The sequence below is a fragment of the Anomaloglossus baeobatrachus genome, chromosome 12 (genome assembly GCF_048569485.1).
Source record: "Anomaloglossus baeobatrachus isolate aAnoBae1 chromosome 12, aAnoBae1.hap1, whole genome shotgun sequence".
Classification (NCBI taxonomy): Eukaryota; Metazoa; Chordata; class Amphibia; order Anura; family Aromobatidae; genus Anomaloglossus; species Anomaloglossus baeobatrachus.
Window position 1 is genome coordinate 81,502,506 of NC_134364.1, and position 14,919 is coordinate 81,517,424.

Sequence of the window (14,919 nt, forward strand, 5' to 3'; positions counted from 1 at the left end):
GCGACCGCCTGTTTGGCGAGCGATTGGATGAAATCATTAAACAATCCAAGGGAAAGGACTCGTCCTTACCCCAGTCCAAACCAAACAGACCTCCACAACGGAGGTTTCGGATCTTTCCGTCCCGTTCTGGACCTAAAACTGCTCAACAGACACGTGAAAACCAGACTGTTCCGGATGGAATCTCTCCGCTCCGTCATCGCCTCAATGTCCCAAGGAGACTTCCTAGCATCAATCGACATCAGGGATGCTTATCTCCACGTGCCGATTGCACCAGAGCATCAGCGCTTCCTGCGTTTCGCCATCGGGGACGAACACCTTCAGTTCGTGGCACTGCCTTTCGGCCTGGCGACAGCCCCACGGGTCTTCACCAAGGTCATGGCAACAGTGGTAGCAGTCCTACACTCTCAGGGACACTCGGTGATCCCTTACTTAGACGATCTGCTTGTCAAGGCCCCCTCTCGGGTGGCATGCCAACACAGCCTGAGCATTGCTCTGGAGACTCTCCAGAGATTCGGGTGGATCATCAATTTCCCGAAGTCAAAATTGACACCGGCCCAATCACTGACATATCTCGGCATGGAGTTTCATACTCTCTCAGCGATAGTGAAGCTTCCGCTGGACAAACAGCGTTCACTACAAACAGGGGTGCAATCTCTCCTTCGAGCCCAGTCGCACCCCTTGAGGCGCCTCATGCACTTCCTAGGGAAGATGGTGGCAGCAATGGAGGCAGTTCCTTTTGCACAGTTTCATCTGCGTCCACTTCAATGGGACATTCTCCGCAAATGGGACAGGAAGTCGACGTCCCTCGACAGGAACGTCTCCCTTTCTCGGGCAGCCAAGGCCTCCCTTCAGTGGTGGCTTCTTCCCACTTCTCTGTCGAAGGGGAAATCCTTCCTGCCCCCATCCTGGGCTGTGGTCACTACGGACGCGAGTCTGTCAGGGTGGGGAGCAGTCTTCCTCCACCACAGGGCTCAGGGTACCTGGACTCAGCCAGAGTCCTCCCTTCAGATCAATGTTCTGGAGATAAGGGCAGTGTATCTAGCCCTAAAGGCGTTCCAGCCGTGGCTGGAAGGCAGGCAGATCCGAATTCAGTCGGACAACGCCACGGCGGTGGCATACATCAACCACCAAGGCGGCACACGCAGTCGGCAAGCCTTCCAGGAAGTTCGGCGGATTCTGCTGTGGGTGGAAGCCACAGCCTCCACCATCTCCGCAGTTCACATCCCGGGCGTAGAAAACTGGGAAGCAGACTTTCTCAGTCGCCAGGGCATGGACGCAGGGGAATGGTCTCTTCACCCGGACGTGTTTCAAGAGATCTGTTGCCGCTGGGGAACGCCGGACGTCGATCTCATGGCGTCTCGGCACAACAACAAAGTCCCGGCATTCATGGCACGGTCTCAAGATCACAGAGCTCTGGCGGCGGACGCATTAGTTCAGGATTGGTCGCAGTTTCGACTACCTTATGTGTTTCCTCCTCTGGCAATGCTGCCCAGAGTGTTACGCAAGATCAGGTCCGACTGCCGCCGCGCCATCCTCGTCGCTCCAGACTGGCCGAGGAGGTCGTGGTACCCGGATCTGTGGCATCTCACGGTGGGCCATCCGTGGGCACTACCAGACCGACCAGACTTGCTGTCTCAAGGGCCATTTTTCCATCTGAATTCTGCGGCCCTCAACCTGACTGTGTGGCCATTGAGTCCTGGATCCTAGCGTCTTCAGGGTTATCTCAAGAGGTCATTACCACTATGAGACAGGCCAGGAAACCAACGTCCGCCAAGATCTACCACAGGACGTGGAGGATCTTCTTATCCTGGTGCTCTGATCAGGGTTTTACTCCCTGGCCATTTGCCTTGCCCTCTTTTCTATCCTTCCTTCAATCCGGAATGGAAAAGGGTTTGTCTCTCGGCTCCCTTAAGGGACAAGTCTCGGCGCTCTCTGTGTTTTTTCAAAAGCGTCTAGCCAGGCTTCCACAGGTACGCACGTTCCTGCAGGGGGTTTGCCACATAGTCCCTCCTTACAAGCGTCCGCTAGAACCCTGGGATTTGAACAGGGTGCTAACGGCTCTTCAGAAACCACCCTTCGAGCCAATGAGGGATATTTCTCTTTCACGCCTTTCGCAGAAGGTGCTCTTCCTAGTGGCAGTCACATCACTTCGGAGAGTGTCTGAGCTAGCAGCGCTGTCATGCAAAGCCCCCTTCCTGGTGTTTCACCAGGACAAGGTGGTTCTGCGTCCGGTTCCGGAATTTCTCCCGAAGGTGCTATCCCCTTTTCATCTCAATCAGGATATCTCCTTACCTTCTTTTTGTCCTCATCCAGTTCACCAATGTGAAAAGGATTTGCACTTGTTGGATCTAGTGAGAGCACTCAGACTCTACATTTCTCGTACGGCGCCCCTGCGCCGCTCGGATGCGCTCTTTGTCGTTGTCGCTGGCCAGCGTAAAGGGTCGCAGGCTTCTAAGTCAACCTTGGCTCGGTGGATCAAGGAACCAATTTGGGAAGCCTACCGTTCTTCTGGGCTTCCGGTTCCTTCAGGGCTGAAGGCCCATTCTACCAGAGCCGTGGGTGCGTCCTGGGCTTTGCGGCACCAGGCTACGGCTCAGCAGGTGTGTCAGGCGGCTACCTGGTCGAGTCTGCACACTTTCACGAAACACTATCAAGTGCATACCTACGCTTCGGCAGATGCCAGCCTAGGTAGGCGAGTCCTTCAGGCGGCAGTTGCCCACCTGTAGGAAGGGGCCGTTTTACGGTTCTTTTACCGAGGTATTTTTTTACCCACCCAGGGACTGCTTTTGGACGTCCCAATTGTCTGGGTCTCCCAATGGAGCGACAAAGAAGAAGGGAATTTTGTTTACTTACCGTAAATTCCTTTTCTTCTAGCTCCAATTGGGAGACCCAGCACCCGCCCCTGTTCCCTTCGGGCTGTTGTTTTTTTTTGTGTACACATGTTGTTCATGTTGAATTGTTCTTTTGGTTCATGGTTTCAGTTCTCCGAACATCCTTCGGATTGAATTTACCTTAGACCAATTTATAAGTTTCCTCCTTCCTGCTTTTGCACCAAAACTGAGGAGCCCGTGATGCACGGGGGGGTGTATAGGCAGAGGGGAGGGGTTTACACTTTTAAGTGTAATACTTTGTGTGGCCTCCGGAGGCAGAAGCTATACACCCAATTGTCTGGGTCTCCCAATTGGAGCTAGAAGAAAAGGAATTTACGGTAAGTAAACAAAATTCCCTTCTTTATCTTATACTCCTTGCCCGGGCTCTTATATACAGCATGTTAGAATGCTGTATATAGAGCCTGGTGGTGGTGGCTGCAGCTTATATGCCAAAAACGTGGTGACCGGTTCCCTTTAATGGATTACATACAGGACTGTATGACCAAATGAATCCGATGACCACTGTGGTAAAAGAACACAATACAAAAGGACAGTGTGTATAAAGCAAGAGCGCACAGCACAATCTGAATAGTGTCACATCCCTACTACAAAGCCTAAGTGTCATTTCTACCTTGTGTGATCCTCGCAGCCTGCGTCCTATGTGGACGCCGAGACGACTGCCCTGAGAAGTACGGGGAGAAGAAGACCTACGTGGAGCACAACCTGACCCTGCATTACAACTGCCTGGTGAGTGCGCCCAACATCGGGCTGCAGAGGAGGACATGACTTTCACTTCTTCACCATGCTTCTTAGTTCTTTTACTTTTTCTCTTCACACTTTTGGGCCAAAAGCAAAACATTTTTCAAACATTTTTGTTGTCTTTAAAAAGTTGTTGTTTCTTTCTGTTTTGTAAGGGCCGCGCTATGTAATTGTTTACATTGTTTATTTCTAATGACAGAGGTTGGGTCAGTGGCCACCCATGATAATTTACTGAAGAAAGTCCTCTGTATGATAGCAGAACTATACGCCAGACTGTGGTGCCTGAACCCACCCCAACCTCAATAAAGGAAGTCTGACAGCCCCAAAACGCTAAATTAACCACTAATACCCGTTATGTAGGGCCTTGGCGTCTATACAAATCACACCTGCAGTACAGCTTTTTGGGGGCGTGCACCTGAACAGGGTTCTCAGGGTTTTGGACACATCATGCATCATGTGTGATGTGCAGTACAAGCACAGTGGATGGGATTTATAGAAATCTCCTGCCCACTGCGCCCGGCCCGCAGCAAAAACTGACCTGCGGTGCAGCTTCCCGAGCCACAGCATGTCGATTGTTTTCTCTGGAGTCACAAGTGTCCTCCATACAGATATACTGCCAAAAGCAGGTGGGCACTCCCCTGCTGCGGTGCTCGAATTATACGATGGATTTCACAGAAACCTGGCAAAAAGGATCGGCACTCGCACAAATCTTTGCTGCTTCTTTTCTTTCAAGCCATAAATATGAAAGGTGCAGTACAGTGACGCGTTTCAGTCATAATGACCTTTCTCAAACCATGTCTAACCATGTATGTTACATAGTTTGAGAGGTCGTTCTTTATGACCGAAACGCGTCACTGTACTGCACCTTTAATATTTATGGCTTGAAAGAAAAAAGAAGCAGCAAAGATTTGTGCGAGTGCTAATCCTTTTTGCCAGGTGTCCTCCATGGGGAGAATACTAGCGAGAGACAGCAGCGCAGTGAACCCTGATCGTGGGCACAAGCAGCTGCGGTCTTTTGCGGAGGAGACTCGCGGACCCGCAGGTCAGGACCTATCGCATCCAGGACACCAAGCCCTGATCATGTGCACATACCCTTAGGGTAGTTGTCAGAATTTATTTTTTTTTTTTATTTTGGATGTAGATGAGGGGCCTTCGGGGCCAATACTTTGCATACTGAGCACTTTGTGGTTGACAGGACTTACGAGAGCTCTCCCTGCACCCCCAGAATGAGCCCGGCCGTGCTCACACAGTGTCATTGTCACTCGTCACTGCCTCTTGTCTGAGGCTTAGTTACTAAAAGGAGACAGTTGCACTCTGTAGGGCTAAGATATGTATAACAATGAATGTAGAAGTACAGACATGTATTACTGCTATGAAAAACATGGAAAAATTGAGATACTTAGCACACAAAAATGTCCAGTGTTATGTGAGGCCAACAGCCAGCGGCAAGGTGACCTTTTTTTTTTTTTTTGTTGGGTCCCTATCAAACTAATGCCTTTCTTTGGGTTAAAAAAAAATTCAATTTATGGGCGGACAGGGACCTGCAAATTAAGAATGTTCATATTAGAAATATAGGAAGTGCCATCAGTGTTTTTCTTAGATTCCTGGGTTGTGCCTTCTGATTGAGCACTCCTCCTGCTCTTCAGCCTCAGGCGATTTTTAATTCTTCTTTCTTTGTCGCTCTATTGGGAGACCCAGACAATTGGGTGTATAGGCTATGCCTCCGGAGGCCGCACAAAGTATTACACTCAAAAGTGTTAAGCCCCTCCCCTTCTGCCTATACACCCCCCGTGCTCCCACGGGCTCCTCAGTTTTTTGCTTTGTGCGAAGGAGGTCAGACACGCACAGCACAGCTCCACAGATTAGTCAGCAGCAGCTGCTGACTATGTCGGTTGGAAGAAAAGTGGGCCCATATAGGGCCCCAGCATGCTCCCTTCTCACCCCACTCTTGTCGGCGGTGTTGTTAAGGTTGAGGTATCCATTGCGGGTACGGAGGCTGGAGCCCACATGCTGTTTTCCTTCCCCATCCCCCTCAGGGCGAAGTGGGATCCTATCGGTCTCCAGGCACTGAGACCGTGCTTCATCCACAACTCCTGGGAGACTGCTGGATAGGAGCCGGGTACCGTTCAGGGACATGGCCCTGCTACGTGAAGGTACTCTGTATCCCTGTGGGGACCGCGCACGGCAAGACCTCAGCTTTGCTGGGTGTGCTAGTGCACCGGGGACCGCGGCGCTGCCGGGTTAAACTGTGCCATTACACACTCAGCGTCGCTGAGTGTGTTTATATGTAATGGCTACCGCGCTAACCGCCGCTGCCATGTGAATCTGCGGCGCGGCTGGGACTTGTAGTTCGCCGGGGACTTCGGCGTCGGCCGCGCTTTTACGGCGGCGACGCTTATACTCGAGTCCCCGGCTTGCTTGCGGCCTAGTTTCCTTTTCTCCCGCCCTCAGCCCTGACAGGCAGGGGGAAGGGCGGGACGCTGCACGGAACGAGCAGCACTGAGGGCTGGAGTATGATTTCCATACTCCACCCCCCTCACTGTGCACAGTGTGAGCACCTCGGCCACGCCCACGGCTCCCTCCTCTCGTCAGGACGCCGCAGCCATTCCTGTCAGCTCCTCCGACGCTGCAGAGAGGGACAAACCCTGGGAGACACAGACACGGTCTCTGGTGGCCTCATAACCGCTTTAGGCGGCTGGTAAGCAGCACCTGTTGGTGCTAGCCCCATGGTGCTGTAGTGTATTGATACATTATTTGTGTATAGTATATATTTTACACTGTATGAGCACAGTTCATTCTGGCTATATACCCTATTGTGTTACTAGGGAAAACAATAGCATGGCGCCCACAAAAGGCAGGGGTGCCAAAAACACAGGCTTATTATGCTGCCTGCGTCGCTTGTACGACCCAGCTGCCGACAGGTTCCATTGACCCTCATCGTGTGCAATGTTGGACCCCTGTGACACTTTTTCAGCCAGGGCCTCTGCTAAGAGGGGCCCAGGGGGAGCCACCTGTTGACACTGTCCTAGTGACGGGGACGGAGTTCGCAAAACTCTCTGAGACTATGGCTAAGATACTAGAAGCCTTGCAGTCCAGGCCGGTATCTCAGCACAGGGACTCTGTTGAATCATTGTTCCCTGGCCCCCCTCAGTTGGACCAACAATGTCCTCCCGGGGTATCTCATGGATCCCAGGCTGAGGGTTCTGACACAGACCCCAGCCCCAGACCGACTAAACGAGCTCGCTTAGAATTTCCCTCGACATCATATTGTTCAGGGTCTCAGCGGGGGGAATATCTGATTGATGATGCGGAGACAGCTGATCAGGATTCTGATCCTGAGGGCGCTCTCAATCTTAATACTCCAGACGGGGACGCCATAGTGAACGATCTTATTGCGTCCATCGATCAAATGCTGGATATTTCTCCCTCAGCTCCTCCGGCGGAGGAGTCAGCTTCTCATACACCGAGTATGTTTCTAGACCACTCTGATTTCAGAGAGGCAGTCCAGAATCATCATGCTTGTCCAGATAAGCGTTTTTTCTAAGCGCCTTAAGGATACACGTTATCTTTTTCCCCCTGACGTGGTTAAAGGTTGGATTTAGTGTCCCACAGTGGATCCTCCAATCTCCAGACTGGCGGCTAGATCCATACTTGCAGTGGAAAATGGGGCCTCGCTCAAAAATGCCACTGACAGGCAGATGGAGCTCTGGTTGAAATCCATATATGAAGCTATCAGAGCTTCTTTTGCCCCAGCATTCGCAGCCGTATGGGCGCTACAAGCTATCTCAGCAAGCGCAAATTGAAGCAGCCACATGCACGGCCGCGCCACAAGTGGCATCCATTTCCACCCAGACATCGGCAATTGCGTCTTACGCTATTAAGGCTGTCCTGGACTCTGCGAGCCGTACGGCGGTCGCGGCCGCCAATTCGGTGGTACTCCGCAGGGCCTTGTGGCTACGGGAATGGAAGGCAGATTCTGCTTCCAAAAAAAGCGCTTAACCAGTTTGCCAATTTCTGGCGACAGGCTGTTTGGCGAGCGTCTGGATGAAATCATCAAACAATCCAAGGGAAAGGATACATCCTTACCCCAGCCCACACAGAACATACCCCAACAGAGGAGAGGGCAGTCGAGGTTTCGGTCCTTTCAGGGCGCGGGCAGGTCTCAATTCTCCTCGTCCAAAAGGTCTCAGAAAGAACAAAGGAACTCTGATGCATGGTGGTCTAAGTCACGTCCTTAAAAGGCCACCGGAGGCGCCGCTAATAAAGCGGCTTCCTCATGACTTTCGACCTCCTCTAGTAGCATCCTCGGTCGGTGGCAGGCTCTCCCGCTTTTGCGACACCTGGCTGCCACAAATAAAAGACCGCTGGGTGAGAGACATTCTGTCTCACGGTTACAAGAGAGTTCACCTCTCGTCCCCCGACTCGATTCTTCAGGTCATCCCCGCCTCCCTAGCGAGCCGAGGCTCTTCTGCAGGCGCTGCGCACTCTGAAGGCAGAAGGAGTGGTGATCCCGGTTCCTCTTCAGCAACAGAGCCACGGTTTTTACTCCAACTTGTTTGTGGTCCCAAAGGAGGACGGGTCTTTCCGCCCGGTCCCGGACCTGAAACTGCTCAACAAACATGTAAAGACCAGACGGTTCAGGATGGAATCCCTCCACTCCGTCATCGCCTCAATGTCCCAAGGAGATTTCCTTGCATCGGTCGATATCAAAGATGATTATCTCCACGTACCGATTGCTCCAGAGCACCAGCGCTTCTTGCGCTTCGCCATAGGAAACGAACACCTGCAATTCGTGACACTGCCGTTCGGCCTGGCAACAGCCCCACGGGTTTTTACCAAGGTTATGGCTACTGTAGTAGCGCTCCTACACTCGCAGGGTCACTCGGTGATTCCGTACTTGGATGCTGATCAAGGCACCCTCTCAAGAGGCATGCCAACGCAGCCTCGACGCTTCCCTGGAGACTCTCCAGGGTTTCGGGTGGATCATCAATTTTCCAAAGTCAAATCTGACACCGGCCCAATCGCTGACATATCTTGGCATGGAGTTTCATACCCTCTCAGCGATAGTGAAGCTTCCGCTGATCAAGCAGCAGTCACTACAGAAAGGGGTACAATCTCTCCTTCAAGGCCAGTCACACCCCTTGAGGCGCCTCATGCACTTCCTGGGGAAGATGGTGGCAGCAATGGAGGCAGTTCCTTTCGCGCAGTTTCACCTGCGTCCTCTTCAATGGGACATCCTACGCAAATGGGACAGGAAGCCGACGTCCCTCGACAGGACCGTCTCCCTCTCTCAGGCGACCAAAGCTTCCCTTCGGTGGTGGCTTCTTCCCACTTCATTATCGAAGGGGAAATCCTTCCTACCCCCATCCTGGGAAATAGTCACGACGGACGCGAGTCTGTCAGGGTGGGGAGCGGTTTTTTCTCCACCACAGGGCTCAGGGTACGTGGACCCAGCAAGAGTCCTCGCTTCGGATCAACGTTCTGGAAATACGGGCAGTGTATCTTGCCCAGAAAGCGTTCCAGCAGTGGCTGGAGGGCAAGCAGATCCGAATTCAGTCGGACAATTCCACAGCGGTGGCATACATCAACCACCAAGGTGGCACACGCAGCCGGCTAGCCTTCCAGGAAGTCCGGCGGATTTTGATGTGGGTGGAAGCCACGGCCTCCACCATCTCTGCAGTTCACATCCCAGGCGTGGAAAACTGGGAAGCAGATTATCTCAGTTGCCAGGGCATGGACGCAGGGGAATGGTCCCTTCACACGGACGTGTTTCAGGAGATCCGTTGCTGCTGGGGGGTGTCGGACGTCGACCTCATGGCGTCCCGGCACAACAACAAGGTACCAATGTTCATGGCACGGTCTCAAGATCCCAGAGCTCTGGCGGCAGACGCCTTAGTTCAGGATTGTCGCAGTTTCAGCTCCCTTATGTGTTTCCTCCGCTGGCACTGTTGCCCGGAGTGTTACGCAAGATCAGGACCGACTGCCGCCGCGCCATCCTCGTCGCTCCAGGCTGGCCAGGAGGTCGTGGTACCCGGATCTGTGGCATCTCACGGTCGGCCAACCGTGGACACTACCAGACCGACCAGACTTGCTATCTCGAGGGCCGTTTTTTCCATCTGAATTCTGCGGCCCTCAACCTGACTGTGTGGCCATTGAGTCCTGGACCCTAGCGTCTTCAGGGTTATCTCAAGACGTCATTGCCACTATGAGACAGGCTAGGAAACCAACATCCGCCAAGATCTACCACAGGACGTGGAAAATTTTCCTGTCGTGGTGCTCTGCTCAGGGTATTTCTCCCTGGCCTTTTGCCTTGACCACTTTTCTGTCCTTCCTTCAATCTGGACTGGAAAAGGGTTTGGCGCTCGGCTCCCTTAAGGGACAAGTCTCAGCGCTCTCTGTGTTTTTTCCAGAAGCGCCTAGCCAGGCTTCCACAGGTACGCACGTTCCTGCAGGGGGTTTGTCACATCGTTCCACATTACAAGCGGCCGTTAGATCCCTGGGATCTAAACAGGGTTCTGATGGTTCTTCAGAAACCACCATTCGAGCCAATGAGAGATATTTCCCTCTCACGACTTTCGCAGAAAGTGGTTTTTCTAGTAGCAGTCACTTCTCTTCGGAGAGTGTCTGAGCTAGCAGCATTGTCGTGCAAAGCCCCTTTCCTGGTGTTTCACCAGGACAAGGTGGTTCTACGTCCGGTTCCGGATTTTCTCCCTAAGGTGGTATCCTCCTTTCATCTCAATCAGGATATCTCCTTACCCTCTTTTTGTCCTCATCCAGTTCACCAATGTGAAAAGGATTTGCACTTGTTAGATTTGGTGAGAGCACTCAGACTCTACATTTCTCGTACGGCGCCCCTGCGCCGCTCGGATGCACTCTTTGTCCTTGTCGCTGGCCAGCGTAAAGGGTCACAGGATTCCAAATCAACCCTGGCTCGGTGGATCAAGGAGCCAATTATCGAAGCCTACCGTTCTACTGGGCTTCCGGTTCCCTCAGGGCTGAAAGCCCATTCTACCAGAGCCGTGGGCGCGTCCTGGGCTTTGAGGCACCAGGCTACGGCTCAGCAGGTGTGTCAGGCGGCTACCTGGTAGAGCCTGCACACTTTCACGAAGCACTATCAGGTGCATACCTATGCTTCGGCGGATGCCAGCCTAGGTAGACGAGTCCTTCAGGCGGCGGTTGCCCACCTGTAGGAAGGGGCCGTTTTACGGCTCTCTTACGAGGTATTATTTTACCCACCCAGGGACTGCTTTTGGACGTCCCAATTGTCTGGGTCTCCCAATAGAGCGACAAAGAAGGGAATTTTGTTTACTTACCGTAAATTCCTTTTCTTCTAGCTCTAATTGGGAGACCCAGCGCCCGCCCCTGTTTTTTTGTGTACACATGTTGTACATGTTGAATGGTTTCAGTTCTCCGATATTCCTTCGGATTGAAGTTACTTTTAACCAGTTTATAATTCTTTTTCCTCCTCCTTGCTTTTGCACCAAAACTGAGGAGCCCGTGGGAGCTTGGGGGGTGTATAGGCAGAAGGGGAGGGGCTTAACACTTTTAAGTGTAATACTTTGTGCGGCCTCCGGAGGCATAGCCTATACACCCAATTGTCTGGGTCTCCCAATTAGAGCTAGAAGAAAAGGAATTTACGGTAAGTAAACAAAATTCTCTTCTTTAGACCAGTTTAGTCCACTTATTTATGGCTAAACCTCAGATAAGGAGATCTCTGCTCTCAGACATTTATGGCAAATCCCAAGAAAATGTGTAAACCACAAAAACACACGGGGAATGATAAACGTGTCCCTGAAAATAATTTCCATAGCTCTGCTCAAATGAATGACCTTGCTGTGAATCCTTCTTCTAGCTGCTTTCTAGCGGCATCTGGCAAAGAGGGGAGGAAGATGAGGGTATATATGGATTCCTCTTCGATGACATTAAAAGAGAAGTCAACAGAGCCAGAAAACTGGTAAGTGAAGAGTAAATGTCCTGTATGCATATTTCTTGTCTTTATTATTTGTAACAGCAGTTATTACTAATGATACGTCTCACAAGTTGGTACTAGTGCTGGTCCGTGGTCTGGTATTTCTACCAATTGCTAAAATGGTTGGTGCTGTACTCCTGACGTCAGAGCCCCCACCAATCTGTGCTTCCAGAGTTTATATCCGGCAGCTCCATAGAGAATGAATGAATGAAGCACAGATGCACGTGCTTGACCCCCGTCCAAATTTCGGGATCACAGTAGTTGGAGTCTGAGTGGAAGGTTGTTCCCTATAATATAAATGGGCTATCAAAGGGTTGTCCTCTGCTGGGAAGCCCCAGATTAATGAATTCAGGACCTTAATTAAACCCCAGACACTTCTCCCACAGAGAGGCATGGCTTGTGTCACGTGCAGGCTGCAGACAATCACCTGTCACGTCAGCTGCTGCCTTTAATATTTCGTCAGAGCGGACGTCACTTGATTAGGCTGCCATTGTCCAATAGTGGATAACCCCTTTAATTTAGTACAAACTCTTTAGATTAAAGGGAACCTGTCAGGTGCAATATGCAGTCAGGACCACGAGCAGTTCTGGTGCATATAGCTAATCTCTGCCTAACTGTCCCTGTATACACTAGCATAGATAGAGATCTATAGAAAAAGTATTTGCAAAGATCTTATATCATATGCTAATGAGCAAGGAGACTAGTCCCCTGGGCCTTGCTTCCATTGCTGGTTGGCCACATTAGCATGTTAGTACGCCCCTGTAGGCCCTGGATTGTGCTATCATGCAAATAAATGTGCAGCGTCAGAGGATGATCTCACTCACCTCTCTGCTGCAGTCGCCACCTAACGCCAGATTTCGGCTCAGTTTGAAGCCGTGACGCATACACCCGGCTTCATTGTGCACATGATCGAAACTTCGGGGTCATGTGCATTACTTCAGTTTGAAGCCCGGATGCGTACACCTGGCTTTGTAATGCGCATGTCCAAAACTCCGGGATCATGCCCACTGAGCCGAAATCCAGCATCGGGCAGCGATTGCAGCAGAGGGGTGAGTGAGATCATCCTCTGACGCGGTGTATTCATTAGCATGTTAGCAAGTCCCTGTAGGCCACACCCAGGGGACTAGTCACCACGCTCATTAGCATATGAAAAAAGATCTTTCTTCAGCGCTCTATTGGGAGACCCAGACGATTGGGGTATAGCTACTGCCCTCTGGAGGCCACACAAAGCACTACATTAAAAGTGCAAGGCCCCTCCCCCTCTGGCTATACCCCCCCCGTGGTATCACGGGTTCTCCAGTTTTAGCTTTGTGTGCGAAGGAGGTCAGACATTCCATGCATAGCTCCACAGATTTTAGTCAGCAGTAGCTGCTGACTATTTCGGATGGAAGAAAAGAGGACACATATAGTGTCCCCAGGACACATATAGTGTCCCCAGCATGCTCCCTTCTCACCCCTGGATGGTGTTGTAAGGTTGAGGTACCTATTGCTGGTACAGGGCTGGAGCCTGACATGCTGTTTTCCTTCCACATCCCCTGGTAGGGCTCTGTGGAAGTGGGATCCTGCCGGCCTCTCAGCTCTGACGCCGGGCTCCATCCACAGACCCATTAGAACCTGATGGAGACGGAGCAGGAGTACGATCAGGGACAGGCCCTGCATCATACAGGTACTCTGTGTCCCCGGCAGGCACAGACACACTCCGGGCTGGCTGGGTGTTGTAGTGCGCCGGGGACCGCAACGTTGGAGTTAGTGTCCCTACAGATTACTGGGGGATTGTTTGTGTATGGGAACGCAGCGCCGACCCCCTCTGGACCGGGCGGCGCTGCTGTGACTTGTGGTGCGCCGGGGATCCGCCGTCCGCGCTTTTACGGCGGCGGCGGTTATAAATTGAGTCCCCGGCTTTTTGGGCCTAGGACGCCGGCAGCTCCGATTCGTTCCCGCCCCCACCCTGTCAATCAGGGTAGGGGAGAGACGCTGTTCGCTAGCAGCGACGAGGGCTGGAGCCTGATTTACATGCTCCAGCCCTCACACTAGGCACAGAGGGAAGCAGGCTTCCCGCTCTTAGCCAGGAACGCCCAGGGCCCGCCCCCCTTCTCTCTCAGGACGCCGGCAGCCATTACATGCAGTCTGGCTGGAGGAAGGACGCAAGGCTCTGGGAGACCTGGACTAGGGGCTATCTGGCGACCACACACCCGCTTTTTAAGCGGGCGGTAAGCGATTTTTCTGTGCTGGTCCCTCTAGTGCCTCACGGTGTATCGGTGTACTGTGTAGGATATAGAGATATTGTATTTCTTGCACTGTGAGGTCGCTTCTGGCTGCATCTCCCAGATCACTCTGTGGAAGCAACAACATGCCATCCTCAAAACGCAAGGCTGCCAAGGCTAGGGCTGTGTATACTGCGGGTGCTGCATGTGGGGCTAATCTACCAGCAGGCTCCGATGACCCCCCATTGTGTGCAATGCTCCGACCCGGTGCTGCTTCGCCAGCCGGAGTCAGGAGGGAGAGTGACCCAGGCTGAGACGCCTGTAAGTCCTGCCCCGGTGACAGGGACAGACTTTGCAGTTTTTGCTGATAATATGTCTGTCTCTATGGCAAAAATCCTTGAAACCTTGCAATCTATGCATGGGGCTCAGTCTTTGGGCACGGCGAGGCCTCTGTCCTCAGGTCCCCCTCACTTGGAATTAATCCAGCCCACAGGGGGGTCCCCGGCTACACAGGCCGAGGATTATGACTCAGATGATAGCCCCAGCCACCCTAAGCGAGCTCGCTGGGAAAGACCCTCGACGTCATCACACTGCTCAGGGTCTCAGCGCAATCAGTCTCCCTGTGATGTGTCTGATGAGAGTGATCAGGAATCCATTCCTGGAACCCCTCTCAACCTGGATACCCCTGATGGGGATGCCATGGTAAACGACCTTATCTCAGCCATCAATAGGCTGTTGGATATTTCTCCCCCAGCCCCTTCAGCAGAAGAGGCGGCTGCGGAGCAGGAGAAGTTTCGTTTCCTTTATCCCAAGCGTAAATTGAGTGCTTTGTTGGATCACGCTGACTTCAGAGAATCAATCCAGAAGCACGACGCTCACCCAGAAAGGCGTTTCTCTAAACGATCTAAAGATACGCGTTTCCCTTTCCCCCCTGAGGTGGTCAAGCGCTGGACACAGTGTCCAAAGGTAGACCCCCCGATTTCCAAACTCGCAGCTAGGTCCATAGTTGCAGTGGAGGATGGCGCTTCACTTAAAGATGCCAATGACAGACAGATGGACCTTTGGTTAAAATCTGTCTATGAAGCTATCGGCGCGTCGTTTGCTCCGGCATTCGCAG

The 14,919-nt window shown here is 52.3% G+C and overlaps 1 protein-coding gene across 2 annotated transcripts in view; it reads left to right on the forward strand.

Moving 5' to 3' along the window:
• G2E3 (G2/M-phase specific E3 ubiquitin protein ligase) overlaps positions 1 to 14,919 on the forward strand; it is a 196,808-nt gene that overhangs the window by 30,722 nt on the left and 151,167 nt on the right. For both annotated transcript variants that reach the window (XM_075330240.1, XM_075330239.1), the window contains exons 4-5: positions 3,520 to 3,617; positions 11,482 to 11,583. In XM_075330240.1, the coding sequence (XP_075186355.1) occupies positions 3,520 to 3,617; positions 11,482 to 11,583 (200 nt within the window). The remainder of the gene's footprint in view (positions 1 to 3,519; positions 3,618 to 11,481; positions 11,584 to 14,919) is intronic.